At 40.6% G+C, this 22,949-nt stretch overlaps 1 protein-coding gene across 1 annotated transcript in view; it reads right to left on the bottom strand.

Annotated features, from left to right (window-relative positions):
- The window catches only part of NKAIN3 (sodium/potassium transporting ATPase interacting 3), a 535,660-nt gene that overhangs the window by 254,096 nt on the left and 258,615 nt on the right, over positions 1-22,949 (bottom strand). Inside the window, exon 3 of the mRNA XM_045860759.1 lies at positions 18,134-18,214. Within this exon, the coding sequence (XP_045716715.1) occupies positions 18,134-18,214 (81 nt within the window). The remainder of the gene's footprint in view (positions 1-18,133; positions 18,215-22,949) is intronic.

The raw sequence follows: 22,949 nt of genomic DNA, 5'->3' as shown, positions 1-22,949 counted from the left end.
TTTGTCATGGACAAGTGCATTAGAGCAGTGACTAATGCAAAGGTGCTAATGGTTCCCAGAGAAGGTGCATCACCCAGTCTCTGACAGCGCTCATTTGCATACATGCATTTAGTCCCAGCAGGGGTGTGCGCTCAGGGATCTCCCTAGAAGAAAGGCAGACGTCCTCAGGTAAAAGCAGCTCTTCACTAAACCTTACCACCTCATTCTGAAGTCCAGTTGTCAGTTAACAGCTTTCAGGATGACATCTTAAATCAAAAAAATGACACACGTGTACAGTAACTGGCCTAATCTTTTCTGTAAATTGCTGCCCGTGGTTTTCAAAATCATAGTAAATTGCTGGCAATTGACAATGTGTCTCCCTGCACGGCTAACTCCAGTTCTGCAGTTAACAAATCAGTCTTAAATTATTCATCAGATCCTCCAATGTCTAGGTTCTTCTGACTGTCATTGATTTCAGGGACCAGTAGCCTGCTTGTATCAGATACTGAAGTGAAATTCATATCATGGTATCAGCATGCAAGATTAATTGTGTGCAGAAAATAATAACTCTGCTCTTTGTCTCAGTATCTCAGTTAGTGGCAAGTGAGAACAACTTGGCACAATCAGTGCTTCTGCTCTCCCAAGCTGCCCTGACACAGGACAGAGCATTTCCTCAGACTAACTTAAAATAGCCTTAATGCCCCGGCACTTCAAATACACAGAGGAAGTGTTTTCTCTATCAATTCTATAATTACAGGGCAAGATAAGATGATGAATTATATACACAAGCTAAAACATCAGATGGCCCATTTAGAAATTATACCATCAAGCCATTGTTCATTTTCTAGAAACAGGGTCGAATCAACTCCCCAGATAGCTCAACCAAGTTCAATTTTTGTTGCTAAAGTAAGTGTGGGTTTAGCATGTGTGTTCTGAAAGGATGTCTTATCGCCATTTTTCTTTCAGCAGCATACATGGGATTTGGCAGGAAGAATATTTATTCTTCTTTGAAATACCTTTTGCATTGGTATTGGCTCTAAGTTTTGCAGTGAGCCAGTCTTTTTTCTTTTTTTTTTAAGAAGCACATTTGTCTATATATGTTTGGGAAAATTAACTCCAGATCACCTACAAAGGATGCTCAGTGTTCTCTCATTGTCCCTTGAGTCTGAACAGGTATTTCTAGGCCACTGGTAGTCATGGCCTGTAACTCAATAGCTCCCTGTGTAGAGCATGTCCCTACAGGACCACCTCCCAAGGGCAGTGGCCTTGCCTCTGGTGCATGTAAACCCTGGAGCGTTCTCTCTGATGCATGCTGAAGAGTGTCTAGAAGAAGAGTGTGGGATGGAGGTGGGTGGGTCAATGCAAATTAATTATAGAAAAAATTTGAAAATGTAGTGATTCAAACCACTTTTTTTCTCACTGATGGTAGGTCAGTAATAGCATCCAAGTTTGTGGAGGTCAGCATGGTTATTTTGTTACTCATTTTCCCATCTTCCTTAGGGATCATCCCTGATTCCAGTGCAGGCTATGTTTCCTGCTCTATGGTATCAGAGTTCTTTTTTCTTCATCATCATAACATTGGTTACATGTTCTTGTTATGGGTCATTTACTGTCTGTCTTTCATATGATGCAGGACATCTTATGAGTTCAGGAAGTAGATAAAGCCTTAGTGCCTGACACAGTGCTTTGAGCCAAGTAAATACTAAATAAAATTGTCTATAGAATTCCATATGATTAGTTTGGTATTATTTTCAGCTGCATACTTAGAGCCCCCAAACAGCAGCTTAAACACTTTTCCAAACATAAAAGAAACTTGTTGTGGGCAGCTCAGGGCTGATATGAAAGCTCTGCAGAGGTATCAGGGTACTGGGATCCTTTTCTCTTTTTATTCTAGTCTTCTCGTGCAATTTATAAAGGTCCTTCATGGTCAAAGACAGCTGCCACCACGCTGGTAGCAAAATATTGGCTCCAAAAATGTTCATGTCCTAATCCTCAGAATCTGTAAATATACTAACCTACTTGGAAAAGGGACTTTGTGGATGTGATTAAAGTGAAGGACCTTGATATGCTGAGATTAGCTGGTATAATGCAGGTGGGCCTAATCTAGCCACACAGGTTCTTAAAGCAGAGCCTAGGATGGCAGCATGATGAGGATTTGCTGGACCTGGTGGCTTTGTGATGGAGAAAAGCATGTGGGTGGTCGCTGGGCACTGGGGAAGGGAAGGAAACAGATGCTTCCCTACAGCCTCCATAATGCAATACCTTGACTGTATTTTACTTTATTTTTTCAGTTACTGAGTTATAATTGACACACAACCTTGTGTTAGTTTTAGGTGCAGAAATCACAATTTGATTCATGTATGTATTGTGAAAAGATCATCGCAATGAGTTCAGCTACCATCCATCACCTCACAGTTACAAAACTTTTTCTTGTGTGATGAGAACTTTGAAGAACTTCTCTCTTAGCAACCCTTCAAATACACAATATGAGACTGTTAACACTAGTCACCATGCTGTACATTACATCCCCGGGCTTACTCATTGCAGAGCTGGGAATTTGTACCTTCTGACCATCCTCACATACTTTACCCACCACCTATGCCCCGCCTCTGGCAACCACCGGTATGTTTCTATATCTATGTGTTTTTTAAAAAGAAAATTCTTTTTCTTTTAAAGTGTGAAATGATTGTACAGTGTTTGTGTTTCTCTGACTTACTTCACCTGGCCTAATGTCCTCAAGTTCCATCTGTGTTGTCGCAATTGGCAGGATTTCCTTCATTTTTATGGCTGAATAATATTCTATTCTATACATGTGTATTTTCTTTATCCATTCGTCTTGTCAGTGGACACTTAGATGCATCCGTGGCCTGGCTGTTGTAAATAATGCTGCAATAACATGGGGGTGCAGACATCCTTTCAAGATAGTGATTTCATTTCTTTTAGATAAATGCTAGATCAGATGGTAGTTCTATTTTTAATATTTTGAGGAACCGGCATTTTTTTCCATAGTAGCTATCACTTGGATTTTAGCCCATTGAGACTTGGTTTCTGACCTACAGAAGAAGCACAGCACTTATATTCTTTAAGTCAATAAGTTTGGGCCTGCTTCTAAGCTGAAGTAGCTCTAAGCAGCCTTTCCAGAAGTCCTTCACAATTCTTCTGCTTCTCTCTCAATGACCAGACCTCGGATGACTGTACCTACTCATACAGAGGCAAAAGGAATATTAGGACTCACACATCAAATAAAAGCAGGGGTTTCCATGACTCTTATCCAGGAAAAGGGGGAGCAGATCATGGAAGAAAACCATAAACTTACGTCACTATTTATTTAATAAAAGAATGATTAGATGGATATAATTGAACACCTAGAAAATTAGAAAAGTGGTATGAGTTTTATAAAAAGTGATACTTCCTATCCGTACATTGATTTAACAAATGGATATCCTCCCTTTTTCTTTTAAGTTAGTTAAATTTCATTCAACTTTTGTCCCTATCAATGTAATTTTAATTTTGGAAACATGCTTTTACAGATTCTATACTTTTAGGAAATTAAGACCTACTAATAATCAGATTCCATAAACTGCAACCCAGAGAACTTGATTCAACCAGCTACTATAAGAATAAAGTAGAATTATTTTTTCAGTGCATTCAACTTCACTTGTTATTTGATTGTGAGATATTACATTTGGTTTCTGTAGCAGCTTGAAAGTTCCCAGGGAAAAAAAAAGCCAGCCTTTCATGGAGTGTAAACAGCTGGATGCTTTGATGCTCTGATTTGAACGCGTAAGCACACTGATAATTGCAATAAACACAACTGAACGTTGTACCGTTGTTGCACTTCCTGGTTCCTCCTGAGCCAGGAAACAGGTTAAGGCAGTCAATACTGAGGGCATCCAAGGGGCAGAGGAGATACAAGCCCATCTCTGACCAGACATGTGGTTATTTCGTGCCTCTCTCCTTTTTCGTTCTGTCACCTGTGCCTCTGTTCACTGGTGTGTGCTGGCAGCAGCCAGTTCTGCCTCATCTTCTGGGCAGTCCTTGCCCAGGTACTTTTTCTGTGTTTTCCTCACTGTCAGCCTTCAGATCCCAGACAGCCCTGCTGGTGGACAGACATGACTTGTGAGGAGTTTCATCCCAAAGCGCATCTCATTGGGAAGATTTCTGAACTGTCCTTCTGTTAGCATCTCCCTGCATCAAGAGAAAGCAAAACACATCTCCCTTCCCACTTCTCATCCTTGATGTTCAACTTCAGACCAAGCATGTTCAATTTTCACATCTTTTCTTATACATCTCATTTGATTTCCTCACCATTCTGCTTGCCCTGTGTTCTCCAGCTTACCCTCAGCCAGGGTTGCAGAACTCTTGTGTTAAGGCAGCAAATATTACAACACTGGGTGTCTAGTGGCTGCGGTAATGGACCAAATCACAGGTGGATGCATAGGGCCATCTATGTTCAAGGATCTAAATTAGATCAGTCTGAAGTGTCAGGCCCATAATCTCTCATGCCGTGAAAGTATGGCTCAGAAAGAAATCTTCTCTGTGCAGAGAACTTTTTAGATATGATTATTGTTATTTGTGATCCCTCCCTCCCACAGGCTACATAAGAAATTTTGATACAAAGCGTTGAAATGAGTTTTGCTTGCCTCTTTCTGACAGTGTTGTCGAACAATTGTTATTGCAGGCTCCTCTGTTCCTGCAGGGCCCTTCGACTTAGTGTTCATCAGTTGTAATTTGACTGCATGATGTGATTTTAGTTCATAAAGCTACATGGTGGTATATGCTGCTATTCTGGTTTTGAAAGTAAATTAATGCAACTAAACATGTTTACCAGGCTCTCTTTTATAATCTGAGAACGAGTGCAAATGTCATTGAGATTCTTCATCACTGATGTTGAACTCTTAATTGACATTTCACAATAAAGATATTGTATCTTCAGAACAAGATACTTAACATCACAAGAAAATCCAAGATGTTAGAGGCATTTACTCATGTTCCATTCGTTTTAACTACACAGTGTTATTCTAAAATGACCTTATGTTTACTGATTACATGGAACATTCTCTCATAGCAGCTTTTAATTGTCTTTAAAAATATCACAAAGCATTAGAATATAAGCTATAAAAGTGTGGTTTCTCCACTATAACATCATTTTCTTGAAACTAATACTTACATAGAAATTCAGCAGCCATGGTCTGCTCAGAATGGCTTAATTTATGTGAGCAGTGGCTTCACAAACTTACAGCTATTGGATTAATTAAAATAAATATTGTTTTACCCAATTTAGTGAGAGAATAAGTCACAGTTGGAGATTGCTACATCAGCAGAGGCCACTAGCAGTAGGTGGAAAAGACTGAGGCCAGCAGGAGGCTGTGATGCCTGCAACCCCCACACAGTCTAAGACTGGTGTTATGAGAAGTGGACTGATTCCTGAGTCCTCTCCCAGAGCAGCAGAGGAAAGAGAAGGGAGGACAGAGAGGTAAAGTTCTCTACCATAGTCAGCTTTGGTGAGGAGGGGTAGATTTGAGTCAGACCTGAGACTAATTTTTAATTACCTAAGTTGTTGCAGAATCTGTATGAAATGTAATAACAAATGGGTAGAGGGTTTGCAGTAAAATAGGTGGCAGAAAGTTTATTCCAAGTAATAAAACTCATCCCAATGAGTTGAGACAATGGACTAGATGTAGAGGTTAAATGTTTACTTTTCTTTAAAAAAAATGATCTCAGGAAAGACTTGCAGTCAAGATGGTAGGGTAGGTAAACTGTGCCAGCCTCCTCTACAACCACATCAGAATTATAACTAAATTATAGAACAGTCATCATTGAGAATCACCTGAGGGCTAGCTGAACAAAAGTCTTACAACTAAGGAAATCAAGGAGAAGCCACACTGAGACTGGCAGAATAGGCAGGCCCCACACTCATAGTGTGGTGATTAAGAATCAGAAGGGATAGCTCGGTTTTGGAAATGCCCCCTGAGGAATGAGGGGTCCCAGCCCCACACCTGGCTCCCCAGCCCAGGATACCAGTGCTGGGAGGAAAAGTTCCCATAACATCTGGCTGTGAAAACCAGTGGGGATTGCATCTGAGTGAGGCAGAGGGCTGCTGGGGACTGAGACATCCTCTTAAAGGGCCCGAGCACAGATTCACCAGCTCAAAAACTTACTCATTCTATGCTACAGCACAGGGGTAGTGGCACAAAAGGTGCCAGAAACATATGGGGAAGAACTAAACTGACTAACTTCAGAGTGAGGGCTAAAGGGACATCTCTCTCCAGGATAGAAGTGCTGGCAGGTGTCATTACTCCTTTGTTAAACTTTCTTCCCACCCAGCTGGCAGGTGCACGTGGGCACCAAAGTTGTGCTCTCCATTAACCTCACTAATCCTGTTCACCCCACCCTGGTGGTTTCCTGAGGCCCCACCCCCCTACTGGCACACCCAGCCTGAACGTCTTCTCCACACAAGCGACCTGCCTCATCTTGTGCTGCAGCCTTCCCTAAAAACTCTCAAAGGTCCACAAACATCAAACAAGTAGCAGCTGGCTTCACAAACACCCCATGCCTTGTACCTCTTGCTAAGTGGCCCCAAGCCTAGCATAAGCATTGTAACCCCAACAGGTGGCCCTAAGCCTGGCATAAGCAGTGGTCAGTCTAGTCTTGATATGTAGCTTTAACTAAGTGGCCACAATCCTGACACAAGTGGCAGCTGCCCTTGGCTCACATGGTGATGTCCACAAAGGATCCCAAGCCAAGCACTAGGGGAAGTTTACCTTGGTTCACAGCATAGATTCTCCCAAGTGTCTCTAAGTCCAGCACAAGCAATAACCAACTCTAGACCATTTTGTAGCCCAGGTGGCCCCAAGCTGGGCACAAATGGCAGCTGACCTTGACATGCACCAGAGTCTCTCCCAACTGGTCCCAGAACTGACATACCTGGTGGCCAACTTCAGCCCACATTAGATTCCCACAAAACCAACTCCACAAAAGACACAGCTGAAGGATAGACTCAGCACTAGATTCCCACTAAAGTGACTCCCACTCTGTACAGTCAGCCCCTGCACAAAAAATCATCCACTGCAGTCACAGTCAGCCCTCATGCCCAGTCAGCCTGAAGGTCAGTACCACCCACTGATGTAACAACAGCAATCAATGCTCAATTACAACAGGAGGGCACACGCAATCCACACCAGAAACATCCCTGTGGCACCTGGCTCAGGTGACCAGGGAGACTATACCACGAGACCCTACAGGCCACTCTGCCACTATCAGGAGATGCAGCAGTTTACCTAATGCACAGGAATAAATACAGAGAGGCAGCCAAAGTGAGACAAACAAACATGTCCCAAATGAAAGAACAGAATAAAACATCAGAAAAAGAGCCAAATGATATGAAGATAAGCAATCTATAAGATAAAGAGTTCAAAACACTGGTTATAAGGATGCTCAGTGAACTTAGTGAGAACTTCAACAAAGAGATAGGAAAGTTGAAAAAGAACCAGTCAGAAATGAAGAATACAATACCTGAAATAAAGAATACATTGGAGTGAATCAACAGCAAATTAGATAAAGCAGCGAATCACATCAGCTATCTAGAAGACAGGTAGCAGAAAACACCCAGAGGAAAAGCAAAAAGAAAAAGACTGAAAAATTGAGGCTAGTTTAAGGAACCTCTGGAACAACATCAAGTGTAACAACATTTATATCTTAGGGGTACCAGAAGGAAAACAGAGAGAGCAAGGGACTGAAACCTATTTGAAGAAACAATGACTGAAAACTTCCCTACATGGTGAAAGAATTAGACATACACATCCAAAAATGCCCAAACAAGATGAACCCAAAGAGGCCCACAAGGCACATCATAATTAAAATGACAAAGGTTAAAACAAAGACAGAATCTTAAAAGCAACAAGAGAAAAAGCCATTCGTTATGTACAAGAGAGCTCTCAAAAGACTGTCAGTTGATTTCTCCATTGCAACTTTGCAGGCCAGAGGTATTGGCATGAAATGTTCAAAGTGATGAAAATCAAAGACCTAGAAACCGAGATTACTCCACCCAGAAGGGCTATCTAAAAACAGATAAAGAGCTTCCCAGGCAAGAAAAAGCTAACAGAGTACATCTCCACTAAACCAGTATTACAAGAAATGTTAAAGGGACTTCTTCAAAAAGAAAGATTAAAAATATGATTAGAAAATATAAGAAGAGAAAAATGCTCACTGACAAAGGCAAATTTAGTAAAAGCAGTTGATCAACCAACTATAAAATGAGCACAAAGTTTAAAAGGTAGAAAGATCACATGTAATTACAAATATAAATTAAGGTATGCATACACACAAAAGAAGTAAAAAAATAAAGTCATAAATGTGGGGGCTGTGAATAAAAATTGTAGTGGGTCTAGAATGTGTTCAAACTTAAGCAACCATCAGCTAAAAATAGACCGCTATAACCAGAGCTTGGCATATATGCAGCACATTTCAACCACCAACTGAAAATCTACAAGTGATATACAAGAAATAAATTGAAACACAACACTATTGAGAGTCATAAACATACTAGGGAATAATAGAATAAGAAAGGAACTATTTTAAGTAGAATAAGTCAGAAAGACAGAAACCATATGATTTCATTTATATGTGGAATCTAAGAAAAACCATAATAAATAAGCAAACAAAACAAACACACTCACAGATACAGAGAACAGACTGATGGCTGCCAGATGGGAGCGGGGTGGGAGGGATGAGGCAGAGGTGAAGAGATAAGGGACTACAAATTGCCAGCTATGAAAACAGTCGCAGGGATGTAAAGTACAGCATAGGGAATGAAGTCAATAATATTTTAAAATCTATGTATGGTGTCAGATAGGTACTAGATTTATCAAGGATGATCATTTTGTAAGTTATGTAAATATCTAATCACTATGTTGCTTCTGAAACTAATATAATATTGTATTTCAACTATTATTTTTTTAAATGGCTGCTGGGGGAAATACCCCCAATGTTTGCAACAGGACCCAAGGAGGTCAAGGCCCAAAAGTGTAGGCACAGAAGGGATGTAGGGGTCATCAAAACTGACAGGGATGTCGATAGGGTGCCAGCAGAGAGCAGGACTAGACTTTTCGATGCTGAGCACAGTCACGGGAAGAGGCAGACACCTGCACAGAGGAGACTGGTGCTGTCTAGGTGCAGCGCCTCCCTATTTTCAACTGGGAAGCCTACTCCCTCTCTCTGTTGCCCTGGACCTTCAGGTGAGATGACCCTGCCTCTTTTTGGACTCTTACCTCCATGGTCCTTGCTCCTGGCCACTTGTAGCCTGCCCACCTTGCACTTGATCTCTCTCCCTGAGGTCCAGCCCTCAGAACAAGCTATCAGATGGGAAAAGCTGTCGCAGCCAAGGGGCACTTACAATGCCAGTGTCCGTGAGAGCAGGCTAGTCAGGGAATCGCCCGTGTGGGGCTTTGGCGAGGGGCGGAGCCCCAGGGAGGACCCACATCACATGAGGCACAGGCTGCTGCCTGCCTGCTTTCAGGAAGCCCCTCCCACACCAGTTGTTCTGCCAGTGAAATAAAGTCACTATGCTGGGCGAGAGGGAACCAGGCTCCACAAAGGGCAAGGAGGGTCATTGGGCACAGTTCCCCAAGCAGGGGTTTGAGAGAGAGCATCCATTGGTGACAGCGAAGGTCCCTGTGATAGCTGCCTGGTGATTGGCTAGGGGCGCAGTGGTGCGATGGGACTGTCAGTGGATGCACTGGGAAGTTAGTTACGCTCGGCCATTGGACACGCTGGCTGGTGATAAAAGCTAGCTGCTATCCAGGGTCTGTATTGAACAGAGAGGTGGCTTTCCTTTGGAAACTCTTGCTGGGCCGAGGCCAGGTTGCCCCTTGTACTCCTTGTCTTGTTTGTGCTTGCACCTATGGCCCTATGCCCTGCCCTGGGACCTTCAACCAGGGCCTCTGGGCCACCTTTGTGTGGGCACCCACCTTCATGCCCCTCCCACTATCTTATCCAGTCTGGGCACAGGCATCTGACACCTTGTGGAACACCACCTCATGTTCAGGCTGGCTGGGCTGCTGCCCATTCTCCAGGGGCGGTGGGGAACCCACAATCCAAGCGCAAGGGACCCTCATCCAGCCAAGGAGGACCTGCCCAGGCTTTGGTATCATGACCTGACTCCACCTAGGTTGGCAGAGTCCCTAGACATCCAGTCAACCCTGAGAGTTCTGACCCAGCGCCCTGCCTCTAATTCCACACTCAGAAGAGGGCAGCCGCCTGCCCCTACTCAGACAGTCAACCTTGGACCACTGCCCCACCTCAGACCCAAGGTCTCTGCCTTGGACTACCTGCTCCAGAGAGGGCAGCCTCTGACTCACACAGACAGTGCCCTGGACTTCTGCCCACCTCCATGCTAGCTCTCAGTGGACTGTACAAAGTCAAGGGCAACCACAGACCAGTAGTCATAGCATCATTTACTCTGGTTTACCTAGGATCCTTAAAACCAAGATCTCACCCTTGGCCTTCAAGAAGGGAAGAGGTCAACCTGCAATCCCTATGGCTCCACCCTAGCCTGGGGACCCTACATTTAATCTTGTTGCACTTGAACCTGATCCAAAAAATGGGCAGGCACCAGCCAACAATCAGCATCCCATGGGCTCCGCTATGGTCTCCCCACCTGGCAAAGGGCAGCCCCTGGGACACCCACCCACCTCCATCCACACTGTCTACAGGCAAGTCTTCACTCAGGCAAGGGCAGTCTAGGACCAGAAACTAGAGGCCCACAAAACGCTGTCTACCTGTGGACCCTAAGGGCAGGGACTCTGCTGTTGACCCCGTTGTCAGGAAACAGCAACAGCCAACCTCCAGTTAGAGCCGCCCTCCCCTCCCCTGCAGTCTCACCTGCACACCCTCCATCCCAGCTTTCCCCAATATCATCACTTCTGAAAAAAAAAAGTCAACTCAGAGTGGTCTCTTGAGCCTCATGGACCCATATGCACCTGCACACTTCCCATCCCAGCTCCCTGCACCTGACTGCACATTTAGTAAGGAGCAATCCCCCGCCTGCCTTCAGGAAGCCATGAATGAAAGCCACCTCCATTCCCTCATTCCATGGTTTCCAAAATGGATTCCTTGCTCAGCCAAGGGAGACCTCTGGCCATAGGGAGAACCATCTGCATCTCCATGCCCCTGCAAGACCCTCCAACCAGGCACTGCGGCTCAGACCCTCCAAGCAGCAAAGGACCTTCCCAGACCTCCAGAACTCTACCTGCATACCAGGTGTCCAGCCTCAGGGTGTCCTTAGACAGTCCCTGACTTGTCATCTACCTGTGGCTATCAGCGAGATGGTTGGAAGAGGTTGCTACCTGGTAGAAAAGAAACACCTCATACCAATCCTCACTACCAGGGTGTCTTCAGAGAATTTGAACCCAGAAGTTGCAAGGAGTGAAGAGAGTGACCGCACAAGCCCCCATTGCCTTCTAGAAATCTTGGTCCTGAACATGTCCCTGGCTCCCAGGTGGTACCCTGACTGCCAGAAAGGGAAGAACCAATCCCGGTGGCCCTTTCAGCTTTACCAGGACACAGGGCAGGAAGAACAGCCTCAGCCTGGAAGGAGAGTAGGGGCATCTTGATGCAGACATGAGAACGCTGAGGCCACTAGCCCGGGTGGAAATCTGTCGACCAGTCCAGGGCCCAGGGCAGGGGCCTTTGCCAAAGGCTGAGGTAGCTGCCTCACTCAGAGACAGGCTCGAAAATGTCAGAGGTCTGTGGCCTGGTGCTGAGGCTTCGCCAGTAACGAGCCATTTAGAGCACAGTCCCTTGGATGAGTCACTGTGCCAGGGTGCTGGTGGACCACAGCCTGGAAGCCTTTGGCCTTGGACCAACTTGAGCCTGATGTCCTGGTGGCATGTCACTTGGGGAGTGTTTTTCTTCTGGAGGGTTTTCTGGTTCAGAGGGAGCAAATGATGCTGTGCTTTAGAACAGGAGAATGACCGGAAGTTGGAGGAGCTGTGAGTTTCATTTCACAGAAGTAAATAGATAAAGCCTTGGTAGAATTTAACAGAGCTTACATGTATAAAAACATCTTTTAACATAAGCAGGGAAGGGAACAAAAACTCTCCGAAGAAGTTTCTGAGCTAAAGGATTCACTCAATGTTCAAAGAAGAATATCAAATATTGAATATCTGCTTGTTAACTTGGCATCACAGCAAGGACATGAATTAAAGAACTTGCTGGAGGACCAGGCCTCCCTGGACAGGGCATGAGATGATAGGGGGCGAGGACTGGGGACATGTTCTGGAGGAGACCCAGGCCCTGAGCACAGAAGTAAGTGTCACTGGCTGAGCTCCTCCAGGCTGACAGGTCCTCTGCCCTGGAGCACGAGGTGGGGCATTGCAAGGACAAGCCCAGCACTGCAAGCTTCTATGGCAAGATGCAGTGGTTCCTGGAAGCTTCTGCTGTGTGGGCAACAATTCCACAGCATGCAGGTGAGATGGTCGCATGCATGCCCACCCCAGGGGCACAGAAGGGGGATGGGGTGGACTGTGGGTCATCTCCTGATGTGGAGAGGACATGAGCTTCAGCTGACATATATGAATTTTCAATGTGTAAGAATGTAAAAAAAATCAGGCATATGTTCATTAAAGGAATAAACTATAAAATACAAACAGCAACAATGTTTCTGTCTATATTCAATTATAGTTCCACAGGTAGGCCTTGATCAATACAGTGGCTCTAGTCATACAGCAATAAATAGAGCTGTTGTTGACAGAATAATACATCCATCTGCTCCTTTGAAAACTATTTGAGTGCCTATAGAAAGCCATAAAATAATGGCAAATTTCTGATTAAAAACTTGTAATGCCAGCAATTACTTAGTGGTTTACTATAGTTTCTGTATGTTATTGAACTATAATAAAGCACCAAATTAGACTTTTGGAGTAAAAGTTTTCAAAATGTTTGTATTTGCTGAAATTTATGAGAAATATAATACTAAATTTAAACTTGCTTATAATTTTTGTTGCTATGGAATAGAAGCCGCAGCTGAGATCAAAAGTTTCACCATTCACAAAGAGTTACTGAAGATACTATTTTCAGAAGTTGTGTTCACTTAGATCATGCCAAATGAAAGGTATAGTTTGTCCTCTGGAGTAAGAAATAACAATATTTACATTGCCTTGTTATTTTCTAAAGATCAAAACTGAATCATTTTGGAAAAAGATTGTGTAGGAACCAAACATCATTTTTTAAACTTTATTGTTTACACTATTACAGATGCCCTGGCCCGCCTACCCCCACTGCCTTTGCCCACCTCCTGCACCCCCTCCCCCACCACTGCCCCCAACATAAATTTTTATATTTACAAGTTTGGGGGGCTCATTTAGATTCAAGACCTGGAAGCAGATGATGGCAGTCCCTCCTTTATAAACGTTTAGTGACTGAATGGATACCACTCCTACCTCCACCAGCCCCCAGTCAACATTCCAAAAACATTCTTGCAGGACAGCAGGATAAATACATATTAACATGTTCAGAATCAGTAGCATTTTGCTATTCTAGTAAATGGAAACAGTTTATGCATTTTCCAAAGTGTCTCATTGATATAAATATGCCATTTACTTCATGATATAGTAAATGAGATACCATTCTTGAATTTTGAAAGTAGGCATACTTTGGCCGGGTTTCTATGGTGCCATTTCTCTGTCATTTGCTGATAAATTATTCTTGAATAAAGGTGCATTGTACCTAGCTTCAGCCCTCTGTAAACATCACATTTCAAGGTTCCTTTTGAAAAAATGTCCATGTAGGAGGAAATCATCCCAAAAAAAGGTAAATTTAAGCTTAAAATTAATTACTAGGTTCTGTAAGCTTTATTTGTTTAAATACAGAAAAGAAATATACAATAGCTCATTAGTTTGAAACTGCCATCAGAAAAAGGATTTTTTGACACACAAAATATTTAGAATGTTTATATAAATAACAGATGGGTAGTGCACAGTTCAGGGGAGCTGAGACTTCTGCTTCCTATGCAATTGTTTGCACGGAGGACTCTGAACCAATGGTCTGGAATTTTCCTACTTGGAAGGAATTGCCCAATGTCAAAGTTGGTGGAAGAATCCAACCCTGGAGGAAAATGAGTCTTGATCAGAGAAGAGAATTTTCCAAGTATAAAGGAATGATTTTGGCTAGACAATAAGAATAAACCTTGCAAAAGAATCTCACCCTGTCTGGCTATGCAGGTGAAATAGCCAACTGAAGATTCTCTCGAAAAAAGAGGACCCTCGTGGACAGTGGTGTCTATTTGAGCCCCAAGAGGATGAGAAGTACTGTTACTGCCATTTGGGGAACCAGTTTAACTTTATTTAAGAGTCAAAATACCCACAAATCAGGTCCCTTTGGAAAAATTCAGTCCATAAAGCACGGCACAGGGAAACAAATGCAGGCAGGTTTTCCTCGCGTGAAGGCAAAGCGCCTGCAGAGAGGGGGGCGGCAGTACAGCTGGTCCCCTCCCCGCCCCGTCCCCTGCCTGTCGGCTGTTAGACGCCCTCTAATCGAAGCTCATGATTAATACGAGGTAAAGCTCCCCAGGATTTCTTTACATTCTTTTTTTCATGTCTCAGTTATGCGCATGTATATCCATGCATTCTGAATTCTGTGTGTATGTGATACAATGAATATTCTCTAGGATCACTAATGTGTAAGTTCCACACATTTTTTCCAGAAACATCCACTAGAAGAAATATTAGCCTAAAGTTTTTACAATTTGGAGTAATCAAAAAGATGCCATAAGACAACAGCCTAAGACCTGGGGAATTAAAAAGTACAACTTGAGTTCTCAACATAACTTATTTTTCAGTATCTTTAAATGTAGCAGATGAGCTGGATTTTCATATATTTTCATTCTGAACATATTCCTAGGGAGGAAAAAGTGATTTCAAGTCCTGCAACTTCCAAAGAAGCAGCAATAACTTATTAATTGTGCCCTTTCTCATCTTAAAGTGTGGCATGAAAATCAGCCTTAGAGACTTCTAAAGATGCGTAAAGTTCTCCTGGGGAGAGCAGTCAGGACACTAGGGGAATCTAGCTGTAGAAGTATTTCAAAACAGCTATTTACATGTTGAAAGAAAGAATTTAATTAATAGTGTTGTAGCTGTGAAGTTAATATGAAGATCTGAGGTCCTATCACAAGGGACTGTTACTTATTTTTTAAATTTTTTGAGCAAGTCACTCAGTGCCGCATTGCTCCTTCACAGCTCTTGCGTATTAATATAGGTCTCAAAGGATTTCGGAATGATGCTTGTGATGCCTGTTAATTTTTTCATTATTAATCAAGATGATGATGTTGGTGGTAATTATAAGAACCACCACATACTGAAACCTCACGATGTGCCAAGATCCTCAGTCACTTTTATGCATTAGTTAATTCTTTCATCAATCCAGCAAAATTAGCGCTGTGGTTTTCCTCCTTTTGCAGAAAAGGAAGCTGAGGCTCCAGCAGGTTATGTAAGTAAGCTTTGGTTAGCTAGCTACCCACAGTCATCCTGACCCCACCATGCATGTACACATCCTCTAAAACATTCATTTTCTTCAAGTTCTGGAAGTGAATCAGCACCCTCAAGATCACGGTAATGAACATGCAACGCAGAGATGGCTGGAAGGTAACAACGAAGGGAACATCTGGAGGCTATGATCAAGGGTCCCCAGGACAGGCCAGATGTCTGACTGCCTGTGACCACAAGACTGTATCCTTTCAGTTAATAAGAATGGTCCGGTAATGCCAGTCATTGGGGCAACACCCAAGTGCACAGAGATTTTGGGGAAATTAATTTGAATCCAGTGTTTGGAGAAAGACTCACTATTTTATAATAAATATTTTGGGCCAAAATCAGGGAATAAGGAGGTTTCTATTAATATGTTTAAGTGGATAAGTCCAAGGAATGCCTTCATGGACTAACAGGAAATAGAGAGAGCTCTAGAAAGTTAGTATAAGAACCAGCACAAATGGACAAGGGATTTTTTATGGAGCCCAACCTGGGCAAGTAGCAGGGGTGCTTGGGTTTGTCCGGGGCACTTTACTGTGCTCTGTTTTCCAGAATAGATTTCCTACAGACTGGACCTGAGGCTACACAGGGAACTAGGGAAATGTCATCAGCCTTTAATATGGTAGATAGAGAGAGACCAACAGAAAACCTTTAAGATGCCCCTTCTGGAGTTATCTAATCTTTTAATGCCTAGCATACTTGACTGATTACTTAACAGCATTTTAATGGATAATAAGATGAGTGATCAATACTATTACATACATTTTTTATAATTTTGTACCCAAAGAAATGAGAAGAAACCCCCTTCACATGCACATTGATATTAGAAAAACAGTTCATAAAATAAACTTGGAGCAGAAGAAGAAAATCAGACTTGTGTGGAGCAAATGAATGCCATTATTATTATTATTATTCATTTTTTATAACTTCACAGGGTTGTTTGGAAGCTTACCTGAGTTACCACATATGATACACTTAAAATAATGCTAAAAACCCAACAATTATATTTACTGTTACTATTGGCAAAGCTGGTCCTGTTCTTAAAATTCATAGAGACTCAGTGGGGTTAAGTGATTTGCCCAAGGGCTCAGAGTTAGTAAGTGCTAATAACAAGATTTGAACAAGACTTATGATTTGAAATTCAGCCTTCTTTCAACACACTATGATGCCAATGCCACAGGGTAGAACCCCTCTGTCTAATTCACTCTAAATCACTTTATGCAGAAGAAAATAAAAGAGACTTTCTATGCAGTGAAATAAATTATGATTTAAAATGACTCTCCCAATCACAAGATACAAAATGCTAGGTGTTGAAAAATGTTATGCTTATTATTCCATGATTATATTATTCATAAGATTTGCATTTGAAAATTGCTTTCTAATCTGCATGTTACAGATGATAACTGGGCATTCATTTAAGTATTTTTTCTGTCTTAGAAATTAGTGGTGAAAGGCAATTAATAGCATAAATATTAAAGGTAGAGTTGGGAGTTTGTATGAACTCAGTATTAGAACTGTCATTTTGGGTCCCCAGAACATTTGCCAATATGAGAAAATGATGATGAGTTCTAATTATAAGGTTATTATAATCTAGGGCAAAGGGTAACTCCTTTAGAGTTCCTGGAGAAAATCCATTTGCTGGCTGGCTAGATAAAAAATTCTTCATTACCACATGGGCTTCTTCAGAGCCTAACAGTCCCGAAGACATCTGTGTTGGTTGTGGCAAATTTTCTAAGATCAAAACCACAAATGCTGGTAGAAGATCACTGTGTTACTTAGAACATTTGAGACTTTCATATAACAATGGAATAAGCACAAATACAGTTAATATGAAACATGTAAAAAATTAATTACAGCTTTCTTATTTTTTTGAAATTATACTGCTGAGTTTCTTCTCTTCAGTCTCTACAAGTGAAAATTGTTCTGGTTTGTGAGAAAGATGTTTAAGAAACAAAACTAGAAACTTAACCCAAGACACATTACGTTTGGGCAGGAATCCAAAGTCAGTTGGGCAGAGCTGTAACAAAGACTGTGAGGTCTGCTGACACTGCTTCCAGACAGGCAGCGATAGTGTTCGTGTCACGATTTTTAAAGACAACTGTCCTCTTTGATCAGGATTTCAAAGGAGGGACCACCACACTGATGCACTTAGTTGTTAGTCAACATATATTCCACTTAAATATCTGCAGATTTCATTCTTTGTCAAGCACTTTTTTTAGAATTATTATTGATGCAAAGGTAGAGACTTGCTTTCCATATTTGTTATATTAACATCTTCATTTATTTTCCCAGTTCAGAAAGAAGGATATTCAAAACCATGATTTCACTTCACATTGGGTGCTGCGGACATCACGACAATAGGCCTTTCTACAGTGGCCACAAGGACACATGGAAGCTGAGTTCCACTTGCGCTCACACACCAAGCATTGACTGCCATTGGTTTGGAGTTCCATTACATTAACATCCTCCCAGATCATGCCTTCCGGAATGGGATCCAGATTCATTTTTTATTAGTATTCCATTTGTAATGTTACTTGGACTACTCCACTTATGTATATAATAATATACAGTCATAATAATTATTTATTAGTGTACTCTTTCCAAAGTGTATTTTAAAAGCATGATAAACTTACCTTAGAGAGCCCACCTACTTCCAAATAAAAGCAGATAATGAACACATTCCAGGTGACCCAGAGGGCAGTCCATACTGTATACTAGAGAGAGAGCAAGAGGGTGGGGAAAAAAGAAGAAAAAATATGGAGATGAAAGGCATGTATACTAAATAAATCAATAACAAAATGTCAGTACGTCTGTCTTCTGGGAAGAAACAGGGCATGCTCAGGGAAGAGTGCTCCTTATGAGATCCCCTAAGATCTCTAGAAATTAAAAATCCAATAGTTTCTACTGCTTTCAGTAAATGCCAGTAGAGCTAGATATATTCTTAAAGTGTTTTGCTTGCTTGCAGATACAGGTTAAATCCACCACTGACTTGATTTTTGTTTTCTGAGCATTAGCTTTTCCAGGGAATGAAGCTTTGCAAATCTTGGTGGTTGTCTCTCTATCTATCTAATTTTTGGTTACAATATTAAATTGTCAAGTTTTGGGGAAGGTTAGGCAAAATCCACCCCTTCCCTATCCCTAAGTGAGAATCATGTTTGACAATGGATGTGTTGTGTGGAGTAAAATTAACACACTTTCACCTGTTATACTATTTTATTATGACTGAAATGTGTACCTCTAATATACTCTTACGATGGAATATCATCATATAAAATATCTTTTAAAATCACAGAAATAATAAATAAGAATAAAAATGAGCAAATGAGCAACAGATTTAATAATAATGGGAAAATCCTTTCCAATCACATCCAACAAACTCTAACCATGCTAGCCGTGCTGATCCACTGGCTTTGTTAGTGTGTGTGAACTAGGGAGTGCCTTCCTCAAGAATGTTAGTCAGTCTGAATTAATGGAGGAGGTCTAAGGGCCCGATTCATCCAGTCATTTTTGTATGTACATGGAGAAACTGAGGCCCAGAAAACTGACATATAGATCAGCTTAGGTGACTGAGGATGGTACTTACCACGGGAACACCATTACAGACCAGACACAATGGCTTACTCATTTATTTTCACTTTACCACAAAAACCTATGAATCCTTAATTTCTGAAAGGAGCATACTAATTACATGATTGCATACTAATTACTAATCACACACTATTGTCAAATTAAAATAGATATAGAAATCATTTCATTAGCTTATTCTATGCTGTGTCAAAGAATATAACTATAAATTTTAAACCCCATATAAAATAGCCCTGTTCCTATTAGAAATCTTATTGGAAGCCTTTAGTTATTTATAAAATTTAATTCATACTTTGTATCTTTCTGTTATTTATGATTTTCAAAAAGCTTTCAAAATAATCACATATTGTGTAGTTATATAATTGGGTATTTTTGATATCTTTTTTTTCTTTCTGGAGAACAGGTTTTGCTTGTTTTTTTTTTAAATAATGCAATCAAAATATGAATTTAGGTCTCAAAATCACTGGAAATTCAGAGAAGTTGGAAGTGTGTTAAAAAGTTAAAATAAGTTAAACAGCGTTTAGTGTTTGCAGATATATTGATTCTCTGTTGACATCTTCTGCTACTAGTATCTTCCAGTATGAGTGACCTTGGGCATTTCAAAATGTGCCAAATGCATTAAAACATACTTTTTTGAACCACAACATGTGCCCACGAATGTTGAAAATAGCTAAACTACATCTGCAGTTTATACTTTTTGTATACTGATCAGGCCACAGTGACCATAACAATGTTAAAACTGTTGCTAAGAAGATGGGTTCTGGTATCTGACGTTTTTCACTCTAAATCAATCTAATTATGAATATATGAGAATGAGAGAAGTTGCAGACCACTAAGTAATTTTTAAAAAGCCACTAAAAAAGGTTAAGAAAAGGACATAAACTAAATCAAGACTAAAGGAAGAAATAAGCTGAATTAATTGCAAAGCCATATAATTTTTAACTGTTAGGACTACAAACCTAACCCTTAAGTATATTTTTAGGAATGTCAATCAACTCATAGTTATCAAAAATGAATTGCAAAACAAATCTATTTAAAAATCAGAGCACAAGTGCAGTGATTGAAGTGTAGGATCTCTCTCCAGCTGCACTATTGATGCCACTTCTGAACTTTCAGAGATGAAATTCCCAGTCTGAACAGACTCCAACTATCATCTGCTAAATTGTTAATCACCAGAGTGATTACTATGCTGCTTTCTGTGTTCCTGGTACTGTGCTGAGCACTTTACACAGATCAATTTATTCAATCGTCACACTGAAATCGAGGTAGGGAGGGGGTCATTTTATAGCTTCATGTCACTGTTGGGACGGAAACTCGAATAGTTTGACTCCGGAACTGGGGTGCCTATGGATTACATAATAAGTTTCATTTTTAAAAATCTTAAGAAAAGGACTATGGATTAGTTTGAGAGTTAATGCTCTACCTAAAAATTGCAGTTTATCAAATAATCAATTCACTGAACTATCAGTTTATCAAAAATTTATTTTGTGTGTATGTATTCTATAACTGGCAATGTTTTAGGAATGATGGTTTCTTTTGCATTTTGTGATTAATGTGTTTGCATGATATGGACATCATTTTTTAAAGAAACGATGTAAGTTTCTCCTCATACAAAGATAATTTGTATGATTAACTTCTAGATTGTAATGAGGTGAAAACTGTATACCTCAGTGTGCACCTAAGACACGAGTCTTTACATAGAAACAAAGGGAAAGAAATCTCTAGCAATACAAATGTGTCCATAAATAGTTTTACTTAGGCATGAACTGTTTGGACAACATATGTATTCTTTTTAAAAAAATAATTTTTATGTTTTTATCAAGGACATTCTTTTTTTTAAAGTATTTATTTATTTATTTTTAGATAGGGGGAGGGAGGGAGAAAGAGAGGGAGAAAAACCAATGTGTGGTTGCCTCTCATGTGCCCCTTACTGGGAACCTGGTCCACAACCCAGGCATGTCTCTGACTGGCAATTGAACCAGTGACCCTGTGGTTTGCAGGCCGGTGCTCAATCCACTGAGCCACAGAAGCCAGGGCTATATATTCTTTCTTGATGTGGGTTATTTTATTTATAATTCAATTGAAAGAAGAAGAAGAAAGAGATAAAACTCCACTTTTAACGCTCTTTGATCATCATGGAGCATGCCTTTATGTTCACATATCTAGATAAATATATTTACAGTACAGAAAACTTAACTTCCCAATGGAAAAAATAAAACAAAAACAAAGCCACTCTATACTCATCTCTCATCTATCTACCTATTTATCCCACTTTAAGTTAAGCACACATATTTTAAATCCTAATTCACATAGACAAAAGACTATAAAGATTTTTTTTTAAGTTCATGTGTTCTATGTGGTTTGGGAAGTATTTCCCAGTTTTATGAAGATATTTCAGCATTTTCTAATTGAAATGAACTTTAGACACCTTGCAGTCTGTTTCTCTGTTGTCGAGCAATTAGTCTATAACATGATTTGTTTTTACTTCCTAAGCTTTTTTGCTTTCCAATGACCAAAAAGCACATTCATTCATTCAATTCATTCATTCATTCATTCATCCATGTGTCAATCAGATAAAATGTTATATACAATAGGTTAGAAAAAAGAAGACATTACACAGCTCAATTATTTATTAAGCACTATCTCTGTTAGGTTATGCTAAGCAAGTCACGAATATTATATAATTCTTAAAAACAACCATGAATCAGGATTTTACAAACTAAATATGGTACAAAGAAAGCAAATAAGTGTCCTAAGTGTTCACAGCCTTTGGTGAGGGGGGATTTATATCTGGCACCAACGAAATGCAAAGCTAACACTCATAACTGTCACGCTGGGCAATGAGTAGCCCAGGAAGGAGATGTATAATGACAAACGACATAGTAGGGAAATTTTCCTATAGAACAATTTAAATTTAAAGCAAGTGGCTGTCCTTTGTACATGAGCATTGGCATAAACATACGAATGACTAAACTGTTGGCCTGGAAAATTTACGTGGCTTTTTAAAAGTTTAAAGGCAAATTTGAGTTAATTTTAACTTTAAAGTTAATCTTTATTTAAAATATGTTAAATTAGCTAATGTTTCTACTTTATATCAATTGAAAACTGCTTGATTAAATTAATTGATTGCCCAGGAAATAATAATGATTTAAACAATTCTAGGGCACGGCCTCAGTTTGGAATTCATAAGTAAGATTTTTGAATATCTGACATAGGAGTAGACAGGAGTGAAAGGCTGATCCTAAAACAGTACTTACGACCGCTAAACAGGGTTTCATAGCCCGCACTCTGCTCCATGTTGCCTCTAAAGAAACACAGAAGGTGCATTCAAACGCAACTAAACTTAGTATTCCCTAATGTACATATGCCACCTTACAACATAGCTTAACACAAATTTTAATCAGCAAAAGAGTACTATATAACAAAGTTGTTTTGTGTTCTAAAAATACTCATAGAAATAGCAAATTATACCTTTCCAGTAGTGACAGTATCCAAGGGGAATTATTACTCTCTCATTTTGTGATTTAGGCAAATTTTTCTTATAGCCTGTGCTGTGAGGCCTCAGTTACAGTGGCAGGAGCCCAAGATATTATCATGCTTAGAAAAAAAATAAGTTGATTGACGTAGGTGCCGGCAGAGAAGCACACACTATTTTTTTCATGTGAATCCTCAAGTCAGATTGAGATAAGCAAGGCAGTAAGGCCAAGTTTTCTTGTCAAACTCAGACATGTTCTTGAATTAGAAATTGCTTCCTGCTCACCCTGTAAAATCACTTCATCCAATAATGTTTAATTCATTTATTATTTGTTCAGTCAAGTATTAAGCACACTGGGATAGACAATGGAACACAGCAATGGATAGGCC

Source organism: Phyllostomus hastatus, unplaced genomic scaffold, assembly GCF_019186645.2.
Source record: "Phyllostomus hastatus isolate PE091 unplaced genomic scaffold, TTU_PhHast_1.1 phas_scaffold_21, whole genome shotgun sequence".
NCBI classification, from domain to species: Eukaryota; Metazoa; Chordata; class Mammalia; order Chiroptera; family Phyllostomidae; genus Phyllostomus; species Phyllostomus hastatus.
The sequence above is the reverse complement of the archived record's forward strand: the minus strand, read 5'-3'. Positions and strand labels throughout refer to the sequence as shown.